Source organism: Aptenodytes forsteri, unplaced genomic scaffold, assembly GCF_000699145.1.
Source record: "Aptenodytes forsteri isolate BGI_AS27 unplaced genomic scaffold, ASM69914v1 Scaffold34, whole genome shotgun sequence".
NCBI classification, from domain to species: domain Eukaryota; kingdom Metazoa; phylum Chordata; class Aves; order Sphenisciformes; family Spheniscidae; genus Aptenodytes; species Aptenodytes forsteri.
Window position 1 is genome coordinate 873,855 of NW_008795038.1, and position 17,187 is coordinate 891,041.

Consider the following 17,187-nt stretch of genomic DNA (forward strand, 5'->3'; position numbering starts at 1 on the left):
TCCACCCGCCGCCGCTCCCCCAGCGCCGTCCGCCCTGCCAGGTCCCTTGTCCCCCTTCCTCTGCCCAGCTCCATCTCCCCCAGCCCCATCCCGCTTCCTCCTCCCAGGGGATGGAGCACCCAAGGCCAGGCTCCGCTCCCGGGGGCAGAGCCAGCAGCCCCCCCGCTACGGAAGGGACCACGCTGGACTCGGAGGGCAGCTGAGCTTTCCCCGGGCAGACGCTTGTCAGCGCGTTAGGAGCTGCACAGCTCCTCCCCGGGAAGTTTAGGAACCAAGAGCACTAAAACCGCCTTCGTCCCAGGTAGGATTATTTAATCCGGCAATAAGGGCTAATGCTGAGGAGCTCTGGGCACAGGCGGTGGGTACAGCAGGGCGACCGACGAGTCGCTGCGCTCCGCGACGATTAGACGCAGGCGTCCTGCTCTGCCGCCCCGGCTCACGCGGAGAAGTGGAGAAGAGATTTAGCAAACTCCAGCGGACACCATCTTTTATGGGACTTTTTTTTATTTTCCCAGTCACAAGAACACGTGTCATTAGCGACTCCTCCTGAAACGAGCAGCTGTTCTTTGGCCATTACTGCTCCAAAATTAACGAAGACGGAAGAATTCAATTGCATCCCTCCTCCCAGCCCTGCTGAGTGTGCACGATTAAGGGATTGAGAGCATCTTTCGCTCAGAGTTCACGGGCATCCTAGTGCCTGAGAAGGCACGCACGCCTCGGGTGAACTGAGCACGAACGCATAAAACCCCACCGCTGCCAGGGACGGAGCAACCCAGGAGTGAATGTTATCGGCGGCAGCACCGGTGTCTCGGAGACACTCAAAGCTGCTCGGCAGGAGCACAGCCAACAACCAGGAGAGAGGATAATCTCCAGAAGAGACAGCCCCTTTCTCGCTTCCGTTCTCAATCTCTGCGAGGATATTTCAAGGCCCCCCGAAGAACAACAACAAAAAAAAAAGGCACGAGCAGAACCAAACAAAAATAAAATAAAGAAACAGGACACAGCCACAGATGAGGGGCAGCGCAGGGTCACGCAACACCTGCTAGCGATGGCCTTGCAAGGCAAGCCTGCAGCTGGGGAAGGGAGGGATCGGCCGTAATTCTATCAACGGCCACAGTAAACAAATAATAAATAACGTGAACCAGTAAACAAAGCTGAGGCATAATCACAGGCTTTGTCAGAGCTAAAACCGAATCCAAATTTATATCCTCACAACTAAAAAAAGTCAGTGCCCATAAATTTACATACCTTTGAGTGCAATGAATGGCTTGTTATTGGAACAGCGGACAATGCGCTGGCAGAAATGGTGAAAGCAGCCCTGTTTGGCCACTCACACCCCTCGTACAGGTGGCCAGCGCGGAGCCTCCGCTGGGCTGCGCTCACAGAGCTGCATTTATTACCCCGAACGGGGAGACCCGTGCTCTCTCCTTACAGGGGACCCCGGCCCCACGCACCCTACCTTTCCTTTCCCTTCCCAAAAGAACAACTCCCACAGGGTACCACCGGAGGTCACACCAGGCTTTTCCAGAAGGCAAAACTGCAGCCTCTCTTGGGAAAAGTCCCCAGGACGCTGTGAAGATGCACGGGGCTGCCTGGAAAAGACCCTGCTTCCACCACACTTTTTAAAACACACTTTTTTTTTTTTTCTTTTAAAAGAGGTGGAGCTGGGAGCAGGGCTGGGAAGCACAATTCAAGCAGACACATACCTGGGATTTTCACTGAATCCTGGTCAATTCTGTTCTCCTCTCCATCCAGGTGCTCCAAGCCCACCACTTCCGTCTTCACAGGGGCGTCCTCCGTTGCAGACAAGGTGGTATACGTACTAATAACCAGTATTCCCAGGCCAATCCACAGTATAATCTGCACAACGTGCCAGAGCTTCAGTTAGCACAGCAAAACAAACGGGACTGCTCTGTACAGCACTCTTCATGCAAACAGTGTCTCCAAACAATTCAAAGCTCAGTGCAATTACACGTGTCAATAAGAGGGAGAGAAGAGGAGAGAAATTTAAGAGGCGAAAAAGAAAAAACAGTAGCTTTTGGCTGAGGTTTGTATTTGGATGTAGAGACATATGAATGAGAGTTCCAGATGCTGGAAGCTGTTGAAAAGGCAACTCCTGTATCAGGAGGGCTCAAAAGCAAGCGGACAGGATGTAAGGATAGAAAAATGCATGTGGCAGACAAGAGTCCAGCTGCAAAGACTCATTCCCTGGTATTTCCAGCAGCTACATTAGAACACCATGAAATCAGGCCTGGCTGAGAACAGAGGTGCCCGACCTGTTTACAGCCCAGAAAGGTTCTAGGGAGCTGTTTAAAAATTCTTATTTTTGAAAGCACGAATAAGATGTCCACACGCGAGTCCTGGTGGCCAGTGCTCAAGAAGCTGGTAAGAAGTAACTCACCGATTTCCAGAAAGCTGGGACCAAACAGAATAAAAATAGAAAGACAGAATCTGGATCCTGCGGAGGGAAGGGCTCTATGAATTTCCCTAGCTCAAAAAGGAGAAAGTGACCACCACCAAAAAGAACATTTCTGCTGCTTATTATCTAATGATAAATTGATCTAAAAGGATCTAATTCCACATGAGCCGTAAGAAAGAATAAAAAAAACTCTCTGCACAAAAAGAAAAATCTCCGGGAGCACTAGCAATTCACAGGGTAACTCGAGAAGGACAAGCAAGATGACGCGCAACAGCAGCAGGGGCCGAGGAACGTCTGCCGTGCTCGGTGCCAGGGCTGCCAAACGCCTGCCTGCTCCTCCAGACGAGAGCGGTACCAGTTCAAAGAGCCGAGCGGACGGATTGCTGGCCGACAACACTGACTGGGGAGATTTAATTAAACTCTAATATATTATTTTTACCTAGTTAGTCATTGCAATTGTCACAGCAAGGGCTTCTCATGGAACCTGGTTTGCATGTCAACGCGTCAACGGCACTGCGAACGACTGGTAGGAGAAAGTCGCCAAGAGTTTGTGCTGAGGGAAGCAGGCAAAGCAGCGGCACCCTCCGCTAGAAACACTGGTCTCCCCACAAGCTCCTTTTCACAACAGACCATGGAAGCAACAGGAACCCTCATAGGCAAAACAGAAAAAGCCTCTGCAATGCTGGGAAGCTGAAAGTTTGCAGCAAATTGGTATTTATGATGCAGCAATTCCCCCCTTTTTTTTTTTTTAATTAAATACATTCTGCTCTCTGAAACACCAGGGATCTGCCTTATTTCTGCAGCTCTGCATACGGCAGCAAAGGATCCGAGGCAATGCCGCAAACTGCATCTTTTCTTTGCGCTTCGCGGCCTCCCTGCGCGACGCTCGGAGCTTGCGGGCAGCACGCCGCTGGTTCCCCTCGGCTTTTCGCCAGTTCCCATCCCCACCCCTGCTGCACGCGCGCTGACTGCAGGCTGCTGGGGAGAGGACACCGCTTTTTCCACCACACGTCTAACAAGAACAACTTGCTATGCACGCTTCACGAGGCAATCGTAAAAAAGTCTCAATCCGCAAAGGAAAAACGCTGCTTTGGTACACGATCTTGTTGCCGTGTAGTAGGAACCACACAAGCTGCCTGGCCCCTTTGCAGAGAGGTGCAACACCCAGATCACCCGGTGATTCTGGCTTGGGCTGCGATACCAGCTCACCAGAGAGCCACATCCTGCGGGACTCATCCTCTTCCCCCAGAATCCTTACCGTGCAGCATTTACATCCCAGTTCACAAAAAGCACGACAAAAGGATGCTACTCAGTGTGAGAAAAACCAGGAACGGCTACAGGGGACCACCGCTACGACCGGGAGCTGCCGGAGGGAGAAAACTGAAAATAAAGGGGAGAAGGGAAATTGAAAGAAGTTGAAACGTTGGCACCTCCAGGGGAGGGAGGAGAGGCTAACGTTTTCCTCTCCTTCCTCATGCTGAGGGAGATCACCCAGAAATGCAGGCCAGGGCGGTCAGAGCCTCGGGCCCAGGAGACCCCGTTCTCAGCACACCCCTGCAGACAGACAGACGCCTTCTGAAGGAAAAGGTTGGCGGGACGTGAAGCAGCTCTGGACAAGGGACGAGCAGCGTGGCCAGGGAGCAGAGGCCAGACCTTAGAGACGTTGCAAAGGAAACAGAAGTAAAATCTGCTCCCTGCCTTGCTGTGTGGGTGCACAAAGAGCAGATATCCTGCCATCCTGCTCGGGCCAAAAGCAGAGTCAGCAGGTCCCTGCCACTGCTGCCCTCGGCTCGGAGCTCGTCCACTTCCTCCCCTCACACAATCTACAGCCCCGGCAGAAACGCACTTTGCGACTGGAAGGCTGTTCTGGCGGCTTCCAGAAACAACAGCAGAGAGGAAGAGCGTTTCCACAAAGAGGATCTATTCTGGTGCCACAGGAACTAGGAGCAACGTGGGAGAGAAGGGAACTGTAGGAAACGGCTGAAAACATTAAATGTTTTAAAAGGATTTTTGTTGTTTCTTATCTTAGTGGGGAACCACAGGCTTGAATGCCTTAGATTCAAACCCCTTTGATTGTTTAACATTTGGAGTTCATCTGTGAGCTTCCCAGAGCAGCGGGTACAGGCACATGTGGCAGTCAAAGACAGGCTGGGCTGTCCATGAACCGGCAGCCGTCCCTCACCTTCAGCTACCCCCTTGTCAGCGCACCTCCTCCTCACCTACCCCGTCAGCAACCGAAGACCAGAATAAAGAGGTCCACAATTTGGCTTAATTCCACGGAGATACTTATGACACGGAAAACCACGCAGTTTGTACTCAAGGGACCACCAAGGCTAATCTGGTGATCGAAGGAAGAGGAAACGTGGGGTGCAAGGACCCGGTGGCTTTAGGAAACAAACACAGGCAGGGGAACAACCTACCCCCAAAGCGTTCAGCTGAAGAGCTGAGAACCTGGAGCAAGGGGAGGGGCAACACTGCAGAGCAGTTATAAGCCAGTGTCTGGTCCCACAGGAAGATCTCCCTGCCTCTGAAAAAACAAACCTGCTGAGAGCAGAGACCCTTCTCCAGAAGCACTTCTCAACGTGGACATGGCAAGAGGACGTGCAAACCCTTCTGGCTGCAACCTCCTCCAACAGGCAGGTCAGCAAGGCAAGGGCCTGTCTCCCGAGAGGAACGCTCTGAGTGCGGACGGGAACTCAGGATAGGAAGTTTACGCGGCCGTTTCCTCTGCTGGTCGCTTTCCCTCGGCCGTCCTCCCTCCCAGAAGATAACTTGAACTTTGTACAGCAGTGTCATTAGCTCAGACCATCTCCTCTAACCACGCCTGAGCCATCAGCGGGAAGCAAAAAAACTGCATTTGTGCGGAGTGACGACATCCTCCAAACTGTGCTGTTTTGGACACCGAGCGTTTGGAGGGACAGAGTCACGGCAAAGGAATGCAGAGCCCCGGTCACTGCCGGGTTCCTCCGCTGCGCTGCGACAGAGATGCTGTGCTTGAAGGGCCGTACCAACCGAAAACGCCTGCGGTGAAGGTGCGCTGGCTGCTGCGCTACCAGGGGAGGGCAGAGGGGAATCTCTTTTCCATCCGCACAGGAGCGAGACTGAGGGGTTATTTCCTGACCTCGAGCAGCCTCTCCGCAGCTCCTCTTCCCCAACTGGGACAACAGCAACCCTGGCCTCCCTAGGAGGGGCCTCTCGGACAGGCTTGTGTCAACACTGGGAAGCCAACACCTTCCTGTTAGAAGTTAAACACTCTGTTTACAGACCTTAACGTGACCTTCAGCAGCACTCTGCCAAACCTCACCCTGTCCCCCCCGTTCAAGGCTCCCGGCGGGCAGCGGGACACGGACCGGCACCTTCACAGAAACACGCTTGATGCTTAACCACAAGAAAGGGAACGCTCTCCCCAGTTCATTCACAGCTCTGCACGCCTGACTTCAAGCATTTTAACCGCTCTGTTACCTGATCGTCTTTCCAACACAGCAAGCCTTTCAACCAAGCCACCCCCCAGCCTAGCCCAAGCTGCCCTCCCCAGCCCCGGCCGGCTGACCAGCGGCTGCGATAATTAACAGCTCGCTGGCAGAAGCTGCCCAGGCTTTTTGCTGGCCAGCAAACATCTGGGACCGCCCACATTGCTCCCCCTGGAACCCTCTTCACCACTTTTAAGGCAACTCCCCTGTTTCGTAGCCTCAGCTTGCACCATCTTCCCAGCTCGGTACATCTAAACGTCCTATCTCGCCAGCCCCGTGGGCTGCCCCACACGGGACTTTGCTCGATGCCAGAGGCGGCCCAATAAAAGCAGCCAGTTCTCAGCAGCAGCACCACAAGCGTCAAGATAATTCAGGCAAGCGTAAGAGCTGGCATTGAGAAGGTCTGCTGCTATGGAAGAAAGCTAAAGATGATGGAGGGAGGGAGAAGATACGCATACGTTGTTTAGACAGGGAAAAGCGGGGAGGGACAGCTATGCCCAGGGCTGGCTCCTTCTCCCCCCTGACTGCCACTTTTCAGAGGAGCATATTTTGATGGAGTGGAGCACCTGATCAAAGAAAGCAGGAATGAAAGAGGAGACCAAAGACGGAGCTTCAGGGAACGAATAAATGAGTCTTTGCAGAAGACCTGGAGGAACAAGGAGAGGGTGGGCCCAGAATTCGGCTCCAGAGTGGAGGCAGGGAGGTGCTCTGCAGCCTAGCACGTTTCTGAAGGCAGGTGTGCCCTTGCTGCAGCACTTCAGAGCATCGGTCAAAGCAAGTATGCAAACTTGACAGGCGATGGATCATTCAAGAGAAGGCTGGACAGCTTGCTACCAGCCCCTTGAAATGCCAGGGTAACCTGGGGGCTGATGCTTTAGATAAGCCCTTATTCCTTTGTGGGGATTTCTGCAGGACAAACATCTTCACCAGCCTTGTGACCAGCGTTTCAGGTCGAGCATTGTGAGGGCCCCAGTGTTCAACCCCCGGCAGCTGACAGTCGCCTCTGGGCAGCCAGTCTAAGAGCTCAGCACATCCTAAGTGCAGTTTCAAGGCACTGCACAGAAACGTTCTGGCTCAGCCAGAATAGAAAGCGATTCTTGAAAGTGCTCTTTGTTTCCCTGAAAAATCCAGGCTGGCATTCAGACTCCTGCTTGGGGTTTCAGTCAAAGAAGTTAGGACCAAAGTGTCAGAATTCAGAGTGAAAGCTGGAAAGTTGGACTATTTCCTTGTGTCAGAGAAAGCATGGGGAAAGAAAAAAAAATACCCCCTGCTTAAAAACTTCATGTACGTTTGCAAACCCACAAGTCATTAAACACAGAAAAAGCCATTAGTTCTGTAGGACCCACAAAAATGTCGTGCTCTCCCCCTGCTGACTCTGCAGTTTGCTGAAAACCTTATTCCCAGCCCAGCACTGTCGTGACTGGCAATGCTGGGGCAGCGGCCTGCTAAAAGGCAGTGGATTAAGTTATTGTTAGAAAAAAACAAAACATGTTAATTTCAGCCCCACAAAAGCACGGTATGTGCAGAATCAGAGAGATCAAGCCCAGCAAAGAGCCACTTTGTTTCAGTCCCCGAGGAGGCCAACTCAAACTGGAGCAAAAGGAAAAGCTAAACTTCTAACAGCCTCTGAACGACCCCAATTTTTTAAAAATCAATTCCTGAAGCAACACCTCTATGTGTGTGTTCCTTTTTATTATTATTTTGGTTGAAACCAGAAAGCTGAGGGTCAGCAGCAAGAACCACATCGCTGAGAAACCGTGTTTATTTTACCCAGCCCAGGCAGGTTGGGATGTAAGGCCCGTTAAGGTTTTATAGGCTGCCTGGATTTCCCATTCTGCGGATACAGAACCTGAAGCCCACCAGAAGGCGGACTGGAAGCAGCATTTTACGCACCAAATGAATGCTTCGCTTGCTGCCGGAGGGACAAAAAGAGCCGGTGTTCCAGCACAGGGCAGGCCATGCACTGGGCCAGCACCTCCTCCGCTGCTGCCTGCATGCCCATAAGCGATGCTGCTCAAAGCAGCCGACCAGAACAGCTCCCACCTGTACTGGGCAGACTGGAGGGGGAGGCTGAAGGAGGTGCCGAGCGGTTTCTCTGCTGCAGCCAAATTAACTACGTTCCCAGGCTCTGCAGAGGGCTTAGGGGGATGTCAAGCAGCATCAGCACTGACCTGTGAACAAAGTGCATTCTTGTGGATCTTCTTGTAAATAAGAGCTGGGCAGATAAAACAAATGAGGCTTCCCATCGTAGCACCTGTCAGGCCCAGGACTGTTTCCACTGGCAAAGAAGAAGAAGAGGAGACGTCAGCAAAGGCCCCTCTCTAGGACAGCCAGAGCAGCAGCACATGGCGGCTGTCTGAGCCCGCGGGCAGGCTGGGGCGCGAGCCCAGCGAGCCTGGCCATCCCACCCAGAAAAGCAGATAAAAGAGACCAGATAAAATAGCCAAGCAACCAGCCCATGCCCCCAACTCCTCGCTCACCGTTCGGGATCATGATGCCTCCTACCATGGTTCCAAACACAACAGCCAGTGTCAGGGCTTTGAACCGAAGCGGGGGCATGTAACCCCCAGCAGCGAAGGTGCCGTCTTTTTGCTGGAAGAGAAAGGGCGGGAGGGGGAGAATGAGTTTAGCTCCTGCATCACAACCCCACAGTTCCTAAGCAATTACCCCCGCAGGCTCCAGCAGCTTCGTCACCTCCATGCTATGGTCTCCACAGAGGTGAATGCTAGGGGGGGCAGTTAGACGTGGTTGAGCAATTTTAATATGCAACTGCATTTGAACCTTCAAAACGAGAGTGACGGGGGGCACGGAGCCAAAGCTGCTGTTTCCATCCTGCCCCAAATGTGAACCGTACAGCTGTATCCCAGTCCCTGTGCCAGTGCTGCAGCCGCCCAGCCTCAGTGAGCGGCCCCAAGGCCAAGGGCATGAGAAAGAAGCGCAGCTGAGAAGGCAGGAGAGAGAACGGTCACAGGGGGAAGAACTCTGGTTTTGCTACGGCAAGGCATCCCCTTACACCTCCGGGAGCAGGGCTATTCCCACCGCGTTACAACACGTGTACCGCCAGCTCCTCCGACTTGACGGAAGACACCCCGGCTAGATGGCAGAGAGGAGGACCGGTGCTGCTGGGGAGCTGCTGATACTGGAGGGTTTCCAGACGCCCTCCGCTTCCCATCCCACCCCCACACCCCGAGCAGGAGGTGTGGAAAGCAGAGGACGCAGTGAACCCACGTGCCCTGGAGAACCAGCAGGTCGCCGCTCTCCTGGCCGCGCAGATGGGAGAGGAAAGCAAAGTGACAGGTTCAGAGCCCAAAGAGCAACGAGCTGAGCCCAGGCGAGAACCAAAGTCTTCCCAAGCGTTTCCAGCGTTTACTCCTTTGCACCCGCTGGCTTTCACCGATCATCTTCCCCCATCCTCAGGCCCTCCCGACGTGAGAAAAGAGCTGGGGGCTTCTCACAGGCAGAAGTGGCAGGATTTAGAGCTATAAATTGCTCAAGTTTTATTTCCTGCCCTAAGAGGTTTCTATTTATGCAGATACACAAAGGCCTCAGAACATTCCCACAATCTCTTACTGTTATTTACTGAATACCATCGGCATGCTTAGTGCCGTACAATACACAGAGGAGAACACGCTACTGCCACAAGGGACTTACAGTCTAAATCAGACAGACCAACTATAGTCACAAAGGCTGTCTGAAGATCTGACCCTGGGAAAGGTGAACGTGTGGGAGAGGGCTGTCTTCCACCGCATGCTTCTGCACCAGACCAGCACCAAACAGCCAGGGGAAGCACTGGAGGAAGGGGACATCTGAAGCCGGAGGGGAGAAGGCTGCTCAGGGGGCTACTGACAAAGGTGCAAGGACGAGAACAATAATAAAAGAGCAGAAATGAGCAGGCATAGACAGAAGCAAGAAGAAATGAGGCTGGGCTGGGCTCTGAGGCCATGAACAGAAGCTTGAGCTAAATGCAAAGCAAGATCGAGTTGGCCAGCAAAAGGATGCCAGCTGGAGCAGCAGGAAATAAGGAGGCTCCTCTGTTTCCAAAAGCACATTTCTCCCTCCTTCTGAGGGGGAGAACCACCTCGGCTCTGAACTGTGTAACACTTCTGTGCGAGAGCCGAAATCCCCAGCGGAGCAGGGAAGTAGCAGCCACGGGATCTGGGGCGCAGCAGAGCAATAGCAGCCTTCAGACTCGCAACTCCAGCACTTCTGCCCACGAAAATTGCTCTGCAGAGAGGACAAGAACCTCAAAGTACCAGAGATTAACCATTCTGCAGAGCAGGATTTACAGACTGCCGCAGGCCTCCTGCTGCACCGTTACCACACACCAGGCACTTACGATTTCACTGTCAGTTGAGGGTTTGTCCCCCTGGGTAGCGTGTACCTACCACAGGTCAGAAACAGGCAGTTGTCAACAGAGTCTCACAGAACCAAGGCGCGTTTGTAGCCCAGGTCGGCAGCCAGCAGCAGAAGCCAAAGAGTCACAGTAGCCCTTCAAAAAGCAAGTTTCAAAGGTGCACACCAAGGCAGCCAGTTGCTCCTGGCCACACAAGAGGATCTTACCTGCTGCTCAAAGAGAAGGGTGTTCAGCGCCTGTCTGCACGGGAGAATCATCATCGGAAACCCCACAGCTACCGACATCATGAATCCGACTCGAATCATCTCCGTCACAAGGTTGGAAGGGAAGTTCATTAGGACGTTCCCAGCAATGGCTTCAGTGTAACTCACGTAGCCAAAGAAGCCCACCTGTCCGGCAGGAGGGGAGGTGAGCGGATGGGGTTTGACTCCAAAGCACATATCTGCTCTTTACAAAAGGGTGGAGGTCAGCGACCTCCCACGAGCTAGGACCAGCCAGCCAAGGAGGGAGCGTGGGGCCACCTCCACGGGCAACCTGCCAGCAGCCCCAGCTGCAGCAGCCCCAAAAATTGAGACAGGTGATTAACGAACAGTGGGACCTTCCTAAAAGCAGAGGCAAGTTTCTCACTGAATACAGGGGGCTTTCACGGAGGACGTTGCAGCGAGGGAACACTGCCACTGCCCGTGACACAGAGCAGTGACACCCTGCTTGCTGCCAGGCCCACGGACCGGCCCCCTCCGACAAAGGAGGGGCCGTAACGATTCCCTGCGGCAGCCTAGCTCACAGGGGCAGGCTCTTCTCAGGAATTATTAACTCAGTTTTATTAACCGGTGCTTTATGAGGCATAACTTCCTTCACATCTTTCCAATTGCAACAGGCTGAAAGAAGCTCTCCTAAACCCTGGGGGGCATCTCCAGCTCCAGGCTGGGCCCTGGAAGGCAGACAGCAGGCTGATGCACATGGAAGAGCTGGGTCTCTGCTCTGCCTCCGCCCAAGGAAATGTGCCACTCTGAAAATTTGGACTCTCCAAATGCCTCCTGCACTGTTCGGTTCATCATCTCCCATCTAATTTTGCTTTCGGCAAAATGACTTATCTTTCAGAATAAATACAGACAAGCAGAAACCAGCCCCAACTGAAGATAAATCATCATCCCTGTTGCCCCCTCCAGAGCGTGACTTCTGGCAAGGAAAGAGAAGGGGAAGTTTCTTACCGTAATGTAAAAGGTGGTGACCACGTTTAGGGAAGAAGCAAATATGGAGCTCATGATTTTAACAGACGGCTCATCCAAGCTATCATAGGTAGGCAAGACCTGACTGTAGAAAAGGGTAAATTGTTTAAGGAAACCTTCTGCGGAGAGAGAGAAAAACCCAACTCCAGCATGTTCCCTGCCTCAGCCCAGCAGCGAAGAATCCCTGACACCTTCCCCCTACGGAGCATAAACACTCGCTGCTATTCCACAATTTATATTGCTAATGCCAAGAGATTTCAGAACACTCATAACTTTAAGTGTTGCAAAAATATTCCTGCTCTCCCCACCCCACCACGTGGAGCTAAACCTGTGATGTAAACATTTTGGTTCAAAAGTGTTGCAAAATGAATGACCGTTTGTTCCAGTGAAACACCAGTGGCACCAGGCCAGGCAGCGCATTGGAGATTATTGTTCTTGGAGCTCTCTATGCTGATAATTAAAGCAACGCAGTGTTTACAGAGTAAAAGCAGGAAGAAGGTTAGAGCATCACACTGTCTAAAAGAAAAGTTAAACAAACAAAACTAAATGCAGCGCCTGTCATATTTCAGCGCTGCTGCTAGAGCTCAGTTCATAGAAAGCTGGGAGCGCCAATTACACGGGATTTGGGGTATTTACAGACCTGGAAAGCATGTGGAATGTACTTTTTGACATCAGGTGCATATTTTAGCAACTCATTAACCTCTTGTTACTTTAATTCAAGTGGCTACATCCTGGCTTCATGTTACTGAAGGAACTCTCACGAGAAGGGGGGGGGAGCATCCAGTTAGGTGGGAAGGGGGTATCCCCAGCTCCAGTGGGCACAAAGCCATTAACAGAAAGCGTGTCAAGCTGAGGCCAAGCAGAAAAACCCTTAACCCTTAATCCCTTAACGTCAAACGGTTCCGCACAAAGGAAGCTGAGCACATCGGCTCGCAGGAACCCGCGAGACGCGCTGGGTCTGTGAATGCAGCACTATGACAGCCATTTACCAGCAGGGAGCGAGGAGACCGGCTTCCCCAGGCGTCTCTCCATTTTGGATTCCTCCCTGCCCTCAACGCAGCGACCGGGACTCCGTCCCGGACTTCAGCCCCCCAAGGGGAAGGGCCAGCCAAACATCCAGGCCCAGGAAGAAGAAAGGAGGGAAGCAGAGAGGCTCTGCAGCACATGGGATGGCACAGCCAGGCCAGGTTCGTGTTAACGCAGGAGCAACAGCAGTGACACGGGGAAAAGTGCCATGCAAAGTCCAGCTGCACCCAGGCCTCCTGCGATCGCCTAACGGCGCCCGTTTGGTCAGCTTGGGTTTGGAGGACCAGCACAGTGTCCCTCAAGCCCCCACGACACGCTGCTGGGCCCTCCTGACCATCACCACCTCCCAAGGCAGAGCAAGAGGACAAGAAGCATGCAACAGGCAGCATGTCCTGACACGCCCGGGGTTTATTTTTAAGCAAAATGACTGCACTGAAGGCCAGCGAAGGATCAGGGATCCTTCTCCGCGTTATCTGTTACACTGCACCTCAAAGAGGGCACGAGCAGGTGGTTCCTCCTGAGCAGAGAGCAGGCAAGTCAGCACAAGCATTAAGAGCAGCCTCGGAGAAAGCAGACTTGCTTCAGAGGTGGTCAGAGCTACCTCAGAGTATCTGTTCTTCACCTTCGCTGCAGGGACCACCTTGTACAGGCCCTCCGAGCACAGTACTAACTCAGCCTGCAGGGAACTGATGCTCACAGAGGCAACGCCCAACATCCCGACTTTTAGTAGGATGTTTTAGGAAACAAATTTTTTTAAAAGATTGCAATGCTAAACCAATTGTTAGGTGGCATCGGTAAAATAGTGCATCAAGATTTAATCTTACAAAAATCCTTTACGTAAATGTGAATTCAGCATTTTTGCATCCATCTGCACCAGAATAGCCATCTCCAGAAATTAGAAGTTTTCTCCTGGAAAGCTCTACTGACTCCTCTTTAATTAGAGGGTTCAGTGACTTGACCAAGGCCACACAAGGAGGCTGCAGCAGAGGTAACCCTGGAGTCCTCGCGCTCCCTGCTCTCAGCTCCACAGCAAATTTCCACGCTACGCAACTGTAGAGGAGTGACCTACTTTGCAACTTCAGCAACAACAGGATAGCTTTTAAAGAGCGAGGGGTATTGAACTCGCAAGTAAAGCAGGGTCAAGTTTTTCAAGCTAGAATAATAGTGCATTTATTTGTCCTTACTGTATGCTGCATTTACGTGCCGAAGGAAAAGGATTTCTGCTTTATATTAGAATTATTTGTTTTTTAAAAAAGTGATTCAGAGGTTAGCAAAATTAAACCTGCCTAGCTGAGAACAACATGCTTATAAAGATTGCCTGGGCTGGGGACAGCGTATTGCCCTGGTGCTTGGAAAAAACACATAGCTTTAGGTTCGGCTTGCCACATAAGTGCTGTAATGGAGCCTATATTTAGGTATGTGCACACTGGTCCAGACCAAACGATTTCCCTGCGTTTCCAACTCCCAGAAAAATTGTGCTGGGCACTGTGTGGCTACCATAAGAAAAAAAAAAAATTGGAATTTAAAAACTCCAAAATGTTAACAAGGTAAAGCTGTAAAAGACTACAACTCCCTTCGCCAGTTGTAATGGAGACATTAAACAGCAAGACTGGAGTGTGTTCGGGTAGGAACCGAGCTGCCAAGAGCGCCAATAAGTGGAAAATGATGATTTGGATCTTGCGTGTGGGTGTAAACACAGCAGTCTGAACAAATTTTATCTGTCGCATTCATTTACTGTTGGCATGCTACCCATTCGCTAGAACTACGGGGGGAAAGCCCGACTCTGCCAGCCTTCCAAATGAGGACGGTCTTTTCCGTGTCCACATTTGGATTTACACTTCTATTTAAAGTCTGTTACTATTCTGGCCAGGCACGTATTGCTCACTTGCCATTTTGGTGCAGAAGGTAATGCTGCTAGAAACGTGAAAGTAGCCTGGTCTGCCATCACGTCCTTCCACGTGCCAACGGAAACCCTCATTAAAAGCAGGTAACTGGAAACACGCGAAGAACTCTCCAAAGTCAACGACTGTGCGATCTTCTGAGTATTGTCAAAGAAATTTGGGGAAGCAGAGAGCAGCCGCGGGTGTACGCTACCCTGCAGGGGGCCCTGCGGCCATTAGGCGACACAGCCCCGCTGCCTTTCCTGGTACTAAATCATTCCCTTCAAGAAACGGGGGAAATTCATCACTTCTGCAGCTGTACCAGAAGCAACGTGCATTACACTGAGGATCTGTTTGGCCCAAATGATCCTGTGTTGCTCAAGTACAATAACTCCCAAGTGAAATATAACTCCCTCCCCCATCTAGGTAACAAAAGGGTCACAACTGAATGAGATGCTGTACTTCAGTGGGCTGTAAAATATTTTGATTAAAATAAAATAGGAAACCAGATGGTATCTATCCCTTGCAGATCCTTATGACCCTCTGCCCTCACAAAAAAAACCTCATTGCGCACCACAACTGCCAGAAGTGGGAATGGCAGGTACTTACGACTGACAGGCAAAAGACATGCCAAAGATGGGGATGCAGCGAAAAATGCCCTCCCAACGAGTGTAACTAACTCGCTGCAGCCACTGCCCGCTGAAGAGGCCATGCTTGAAGGACGACAGCACAATCTGTAGCCAAGAGAAAGAAAAGGGATTAAGATCCAACCCAAAACAACTTCATGGCAGCAGTAATGCCGGTGCTGGGATAAATGGCAGCGTGTGGCAGCGCTGCGAGGAACAGCTCACGCTGCCTACCACAGCCCGATCTCTGTTAGTCAAATTCCCCAGCTCCCCACCCCACCCACACACTTTATTAAAGCTCCCAGCAACCTCCGTAGGCCCCTTGCCACCAAGGATCCCAGGGTGTATTTTAAAAGATATATGACATTCCCCCCTTTTTTAAACACGTTTTTAAATCCAAACGGGAAGCGACATTTGCCTCGGAGAATCCTGTTCAATGGAGAGAGACAAAGGTTCCTAAAACAGGACCCCGCCTGCACGCTGCTACTCCAGAGCCATTTAACAACACCAGTTCACCAAAGACAAGGATAAACTTCATGAAAACAGGGGGAGCGAGGCACCCAGACGAGGCCAGGGGAGCTTTTTTGCCATTGACAGGGAAACTGGCAGGCATTGGGTTGCACAGGAAACAGAAGGTAAATATGTCTGAATGCCTGTTTATAATATCGCCTGAATGGGGGTTTTCTAATCCCCAGAGATTATGTTTTAGTGCAGCCAACTCTCATGAAATGTTGTGGTTTTCTTAAAGGCACAGCTCCTGGAACACGGCAGTTTTGTAAAACACTCATTTACAGTTTCCAGCCTCCTCACAGAGGCAAGCTCAGAAGCGTGACCCAGCACAACCTACTAAAAAAAGGTTAAGTGCAAAGAGTTTCCACACCTCCCTTTTCTTCCTTTTGTTTCAGTTCTTCCAGTCCTGAAATTTGGAAGAGACAGGGCTGGGGCTCCACAAGCCAGCCACATGAGCATCCGTGAGGTGAAACTTGAAGTCATCAAAAAGCAAGTGAAAGTCTCCACCTCTCAGTAAATGGTGCTATACACCGGGGCTTGGCCAAGCCAAATAGGGCCAGCTTTAGGTTACTCTCAGCTTACCCTACTTAATCTAAACGGTCAAGAATCCATTCACCTCAGTGAAGAACTGTTCTAGAAATATCTAAGAGCAAGCATACACCACATACCAGATTTAAGACTTTACGAAGCTTTCAACACTCAAGAAATAGAAGGGCTGGTGTTTAACAAATAAAACTACTTGCAGCCTGAAAGACATTAACCATCAGCTGCAAAAAAAGCATGCAAAGTACATGCTTGAGTTCTTAACAAGAACTGCCTTCCCCCTGCAGATTAGAAGCATTGAGGTTTTCAAGGCAAAACACTAACGCATGATGAAAGTCCTTCTGCTTCCAGGCGCTCTTCCCCACATCTTCCATCCTTTGATTTAAAGTTCAGAGCCCTAAATTATAAGACACCAACAAGCAGAATAAACCACAACTTGATTTGTGGTTTATTATTATTTGTGCCACCACAGTCCCTAGCATTTGTAATAGCTTACAGACCCACTGGCCAGTTTCTACAGTCTGTACCTCCCCACCTCCACCAGCTCCAGAGCACGGGCACCCAGATCACTCATCACGCCCGGCACTAGCGGCGCGCGTTATCAGGAAGGACATTTTAAACTCGAGGCCCGCACCTGCAGGCTGTCCCAGCGGGAACATCTGTGTTAAAACACTCGGAAAACAGCCTTCCCGGCGTCGATACTCACCACGAACATGAACACCGTGTAAAAGATCAGAGCCATGGCACTGAACGACTGTATGGAGGCCATCATGTTCCTCTGGAGGCTCAATGGAAGTACAATGCAGAGGGAGACGGCAAAGAGCAGGACTATCCGGAAACTGCCCGACACCTGGAAAAGGGACCCGCATAAAGAACTGGAGCACGGAGGATACTCAAAACATCCCACCAAATCAGCAAACCCCCACGTGGTTAATTTTTTCCAGAGTGAGAAACAATGCAAAGCCAGGATCGATTTCAAATGTGAAATTCTGCTTCTGTACGTATTTAAAGATTTGATGCTGAAAGCTTGCCATTTCTTTGGCTAGGTCTGTGATTAGCTTCTACAGTCACTGGGTGCCACTGTTGCTCTACACAGTGCGTGACAGGTCCATCCTGAAGTGGAAGTATTT

The 17,187-nt window shown here is 51.3% G+C and overlaps 1 protein-coding gene across 1 annotated transcript in view; it reads right to left on the reverse strand.

Moving 5' to 3' along the window:
- The window catches only part of SLC38A10 (solute carrier family 38 member 10), a 37,941-nt gene that overhangs the window by 13,926 nt on the left and 6,828 nt on the right, over positions 1-17,187 (reverse strand). Inside the window, exons 4-10 of the mRNA XM_009276834.2 lie at positions 16,764-16,907; positions 14,988-15,112; positions 11,455-11,557; positions 10,450-10,632; positions 8,370-8,481; positions 8,061-8,167; positions 1,707-1,860 (exon numbers count right to left, since the gene is read on the reverse strand). Coding sequence (XP_009275109.2) covers positions 1,707-1,860; positions 8,061-8,167; positions 8,370-8,481; positions 10,450-10,632; positions 11,455-11,557; positions 14,988-15,112; positions 16,764-16,907 — 928 coding nt within the window. The remainder of the gene's footprint in view (positions 1-1,706; positions 1,861-8,060; positions 8,168-8,369; positions 8,482-10,449; positions 10,633-11,454; positions 11,558-14,987; positions 15,113-16,763; positions 16,908-17,187) is intronic.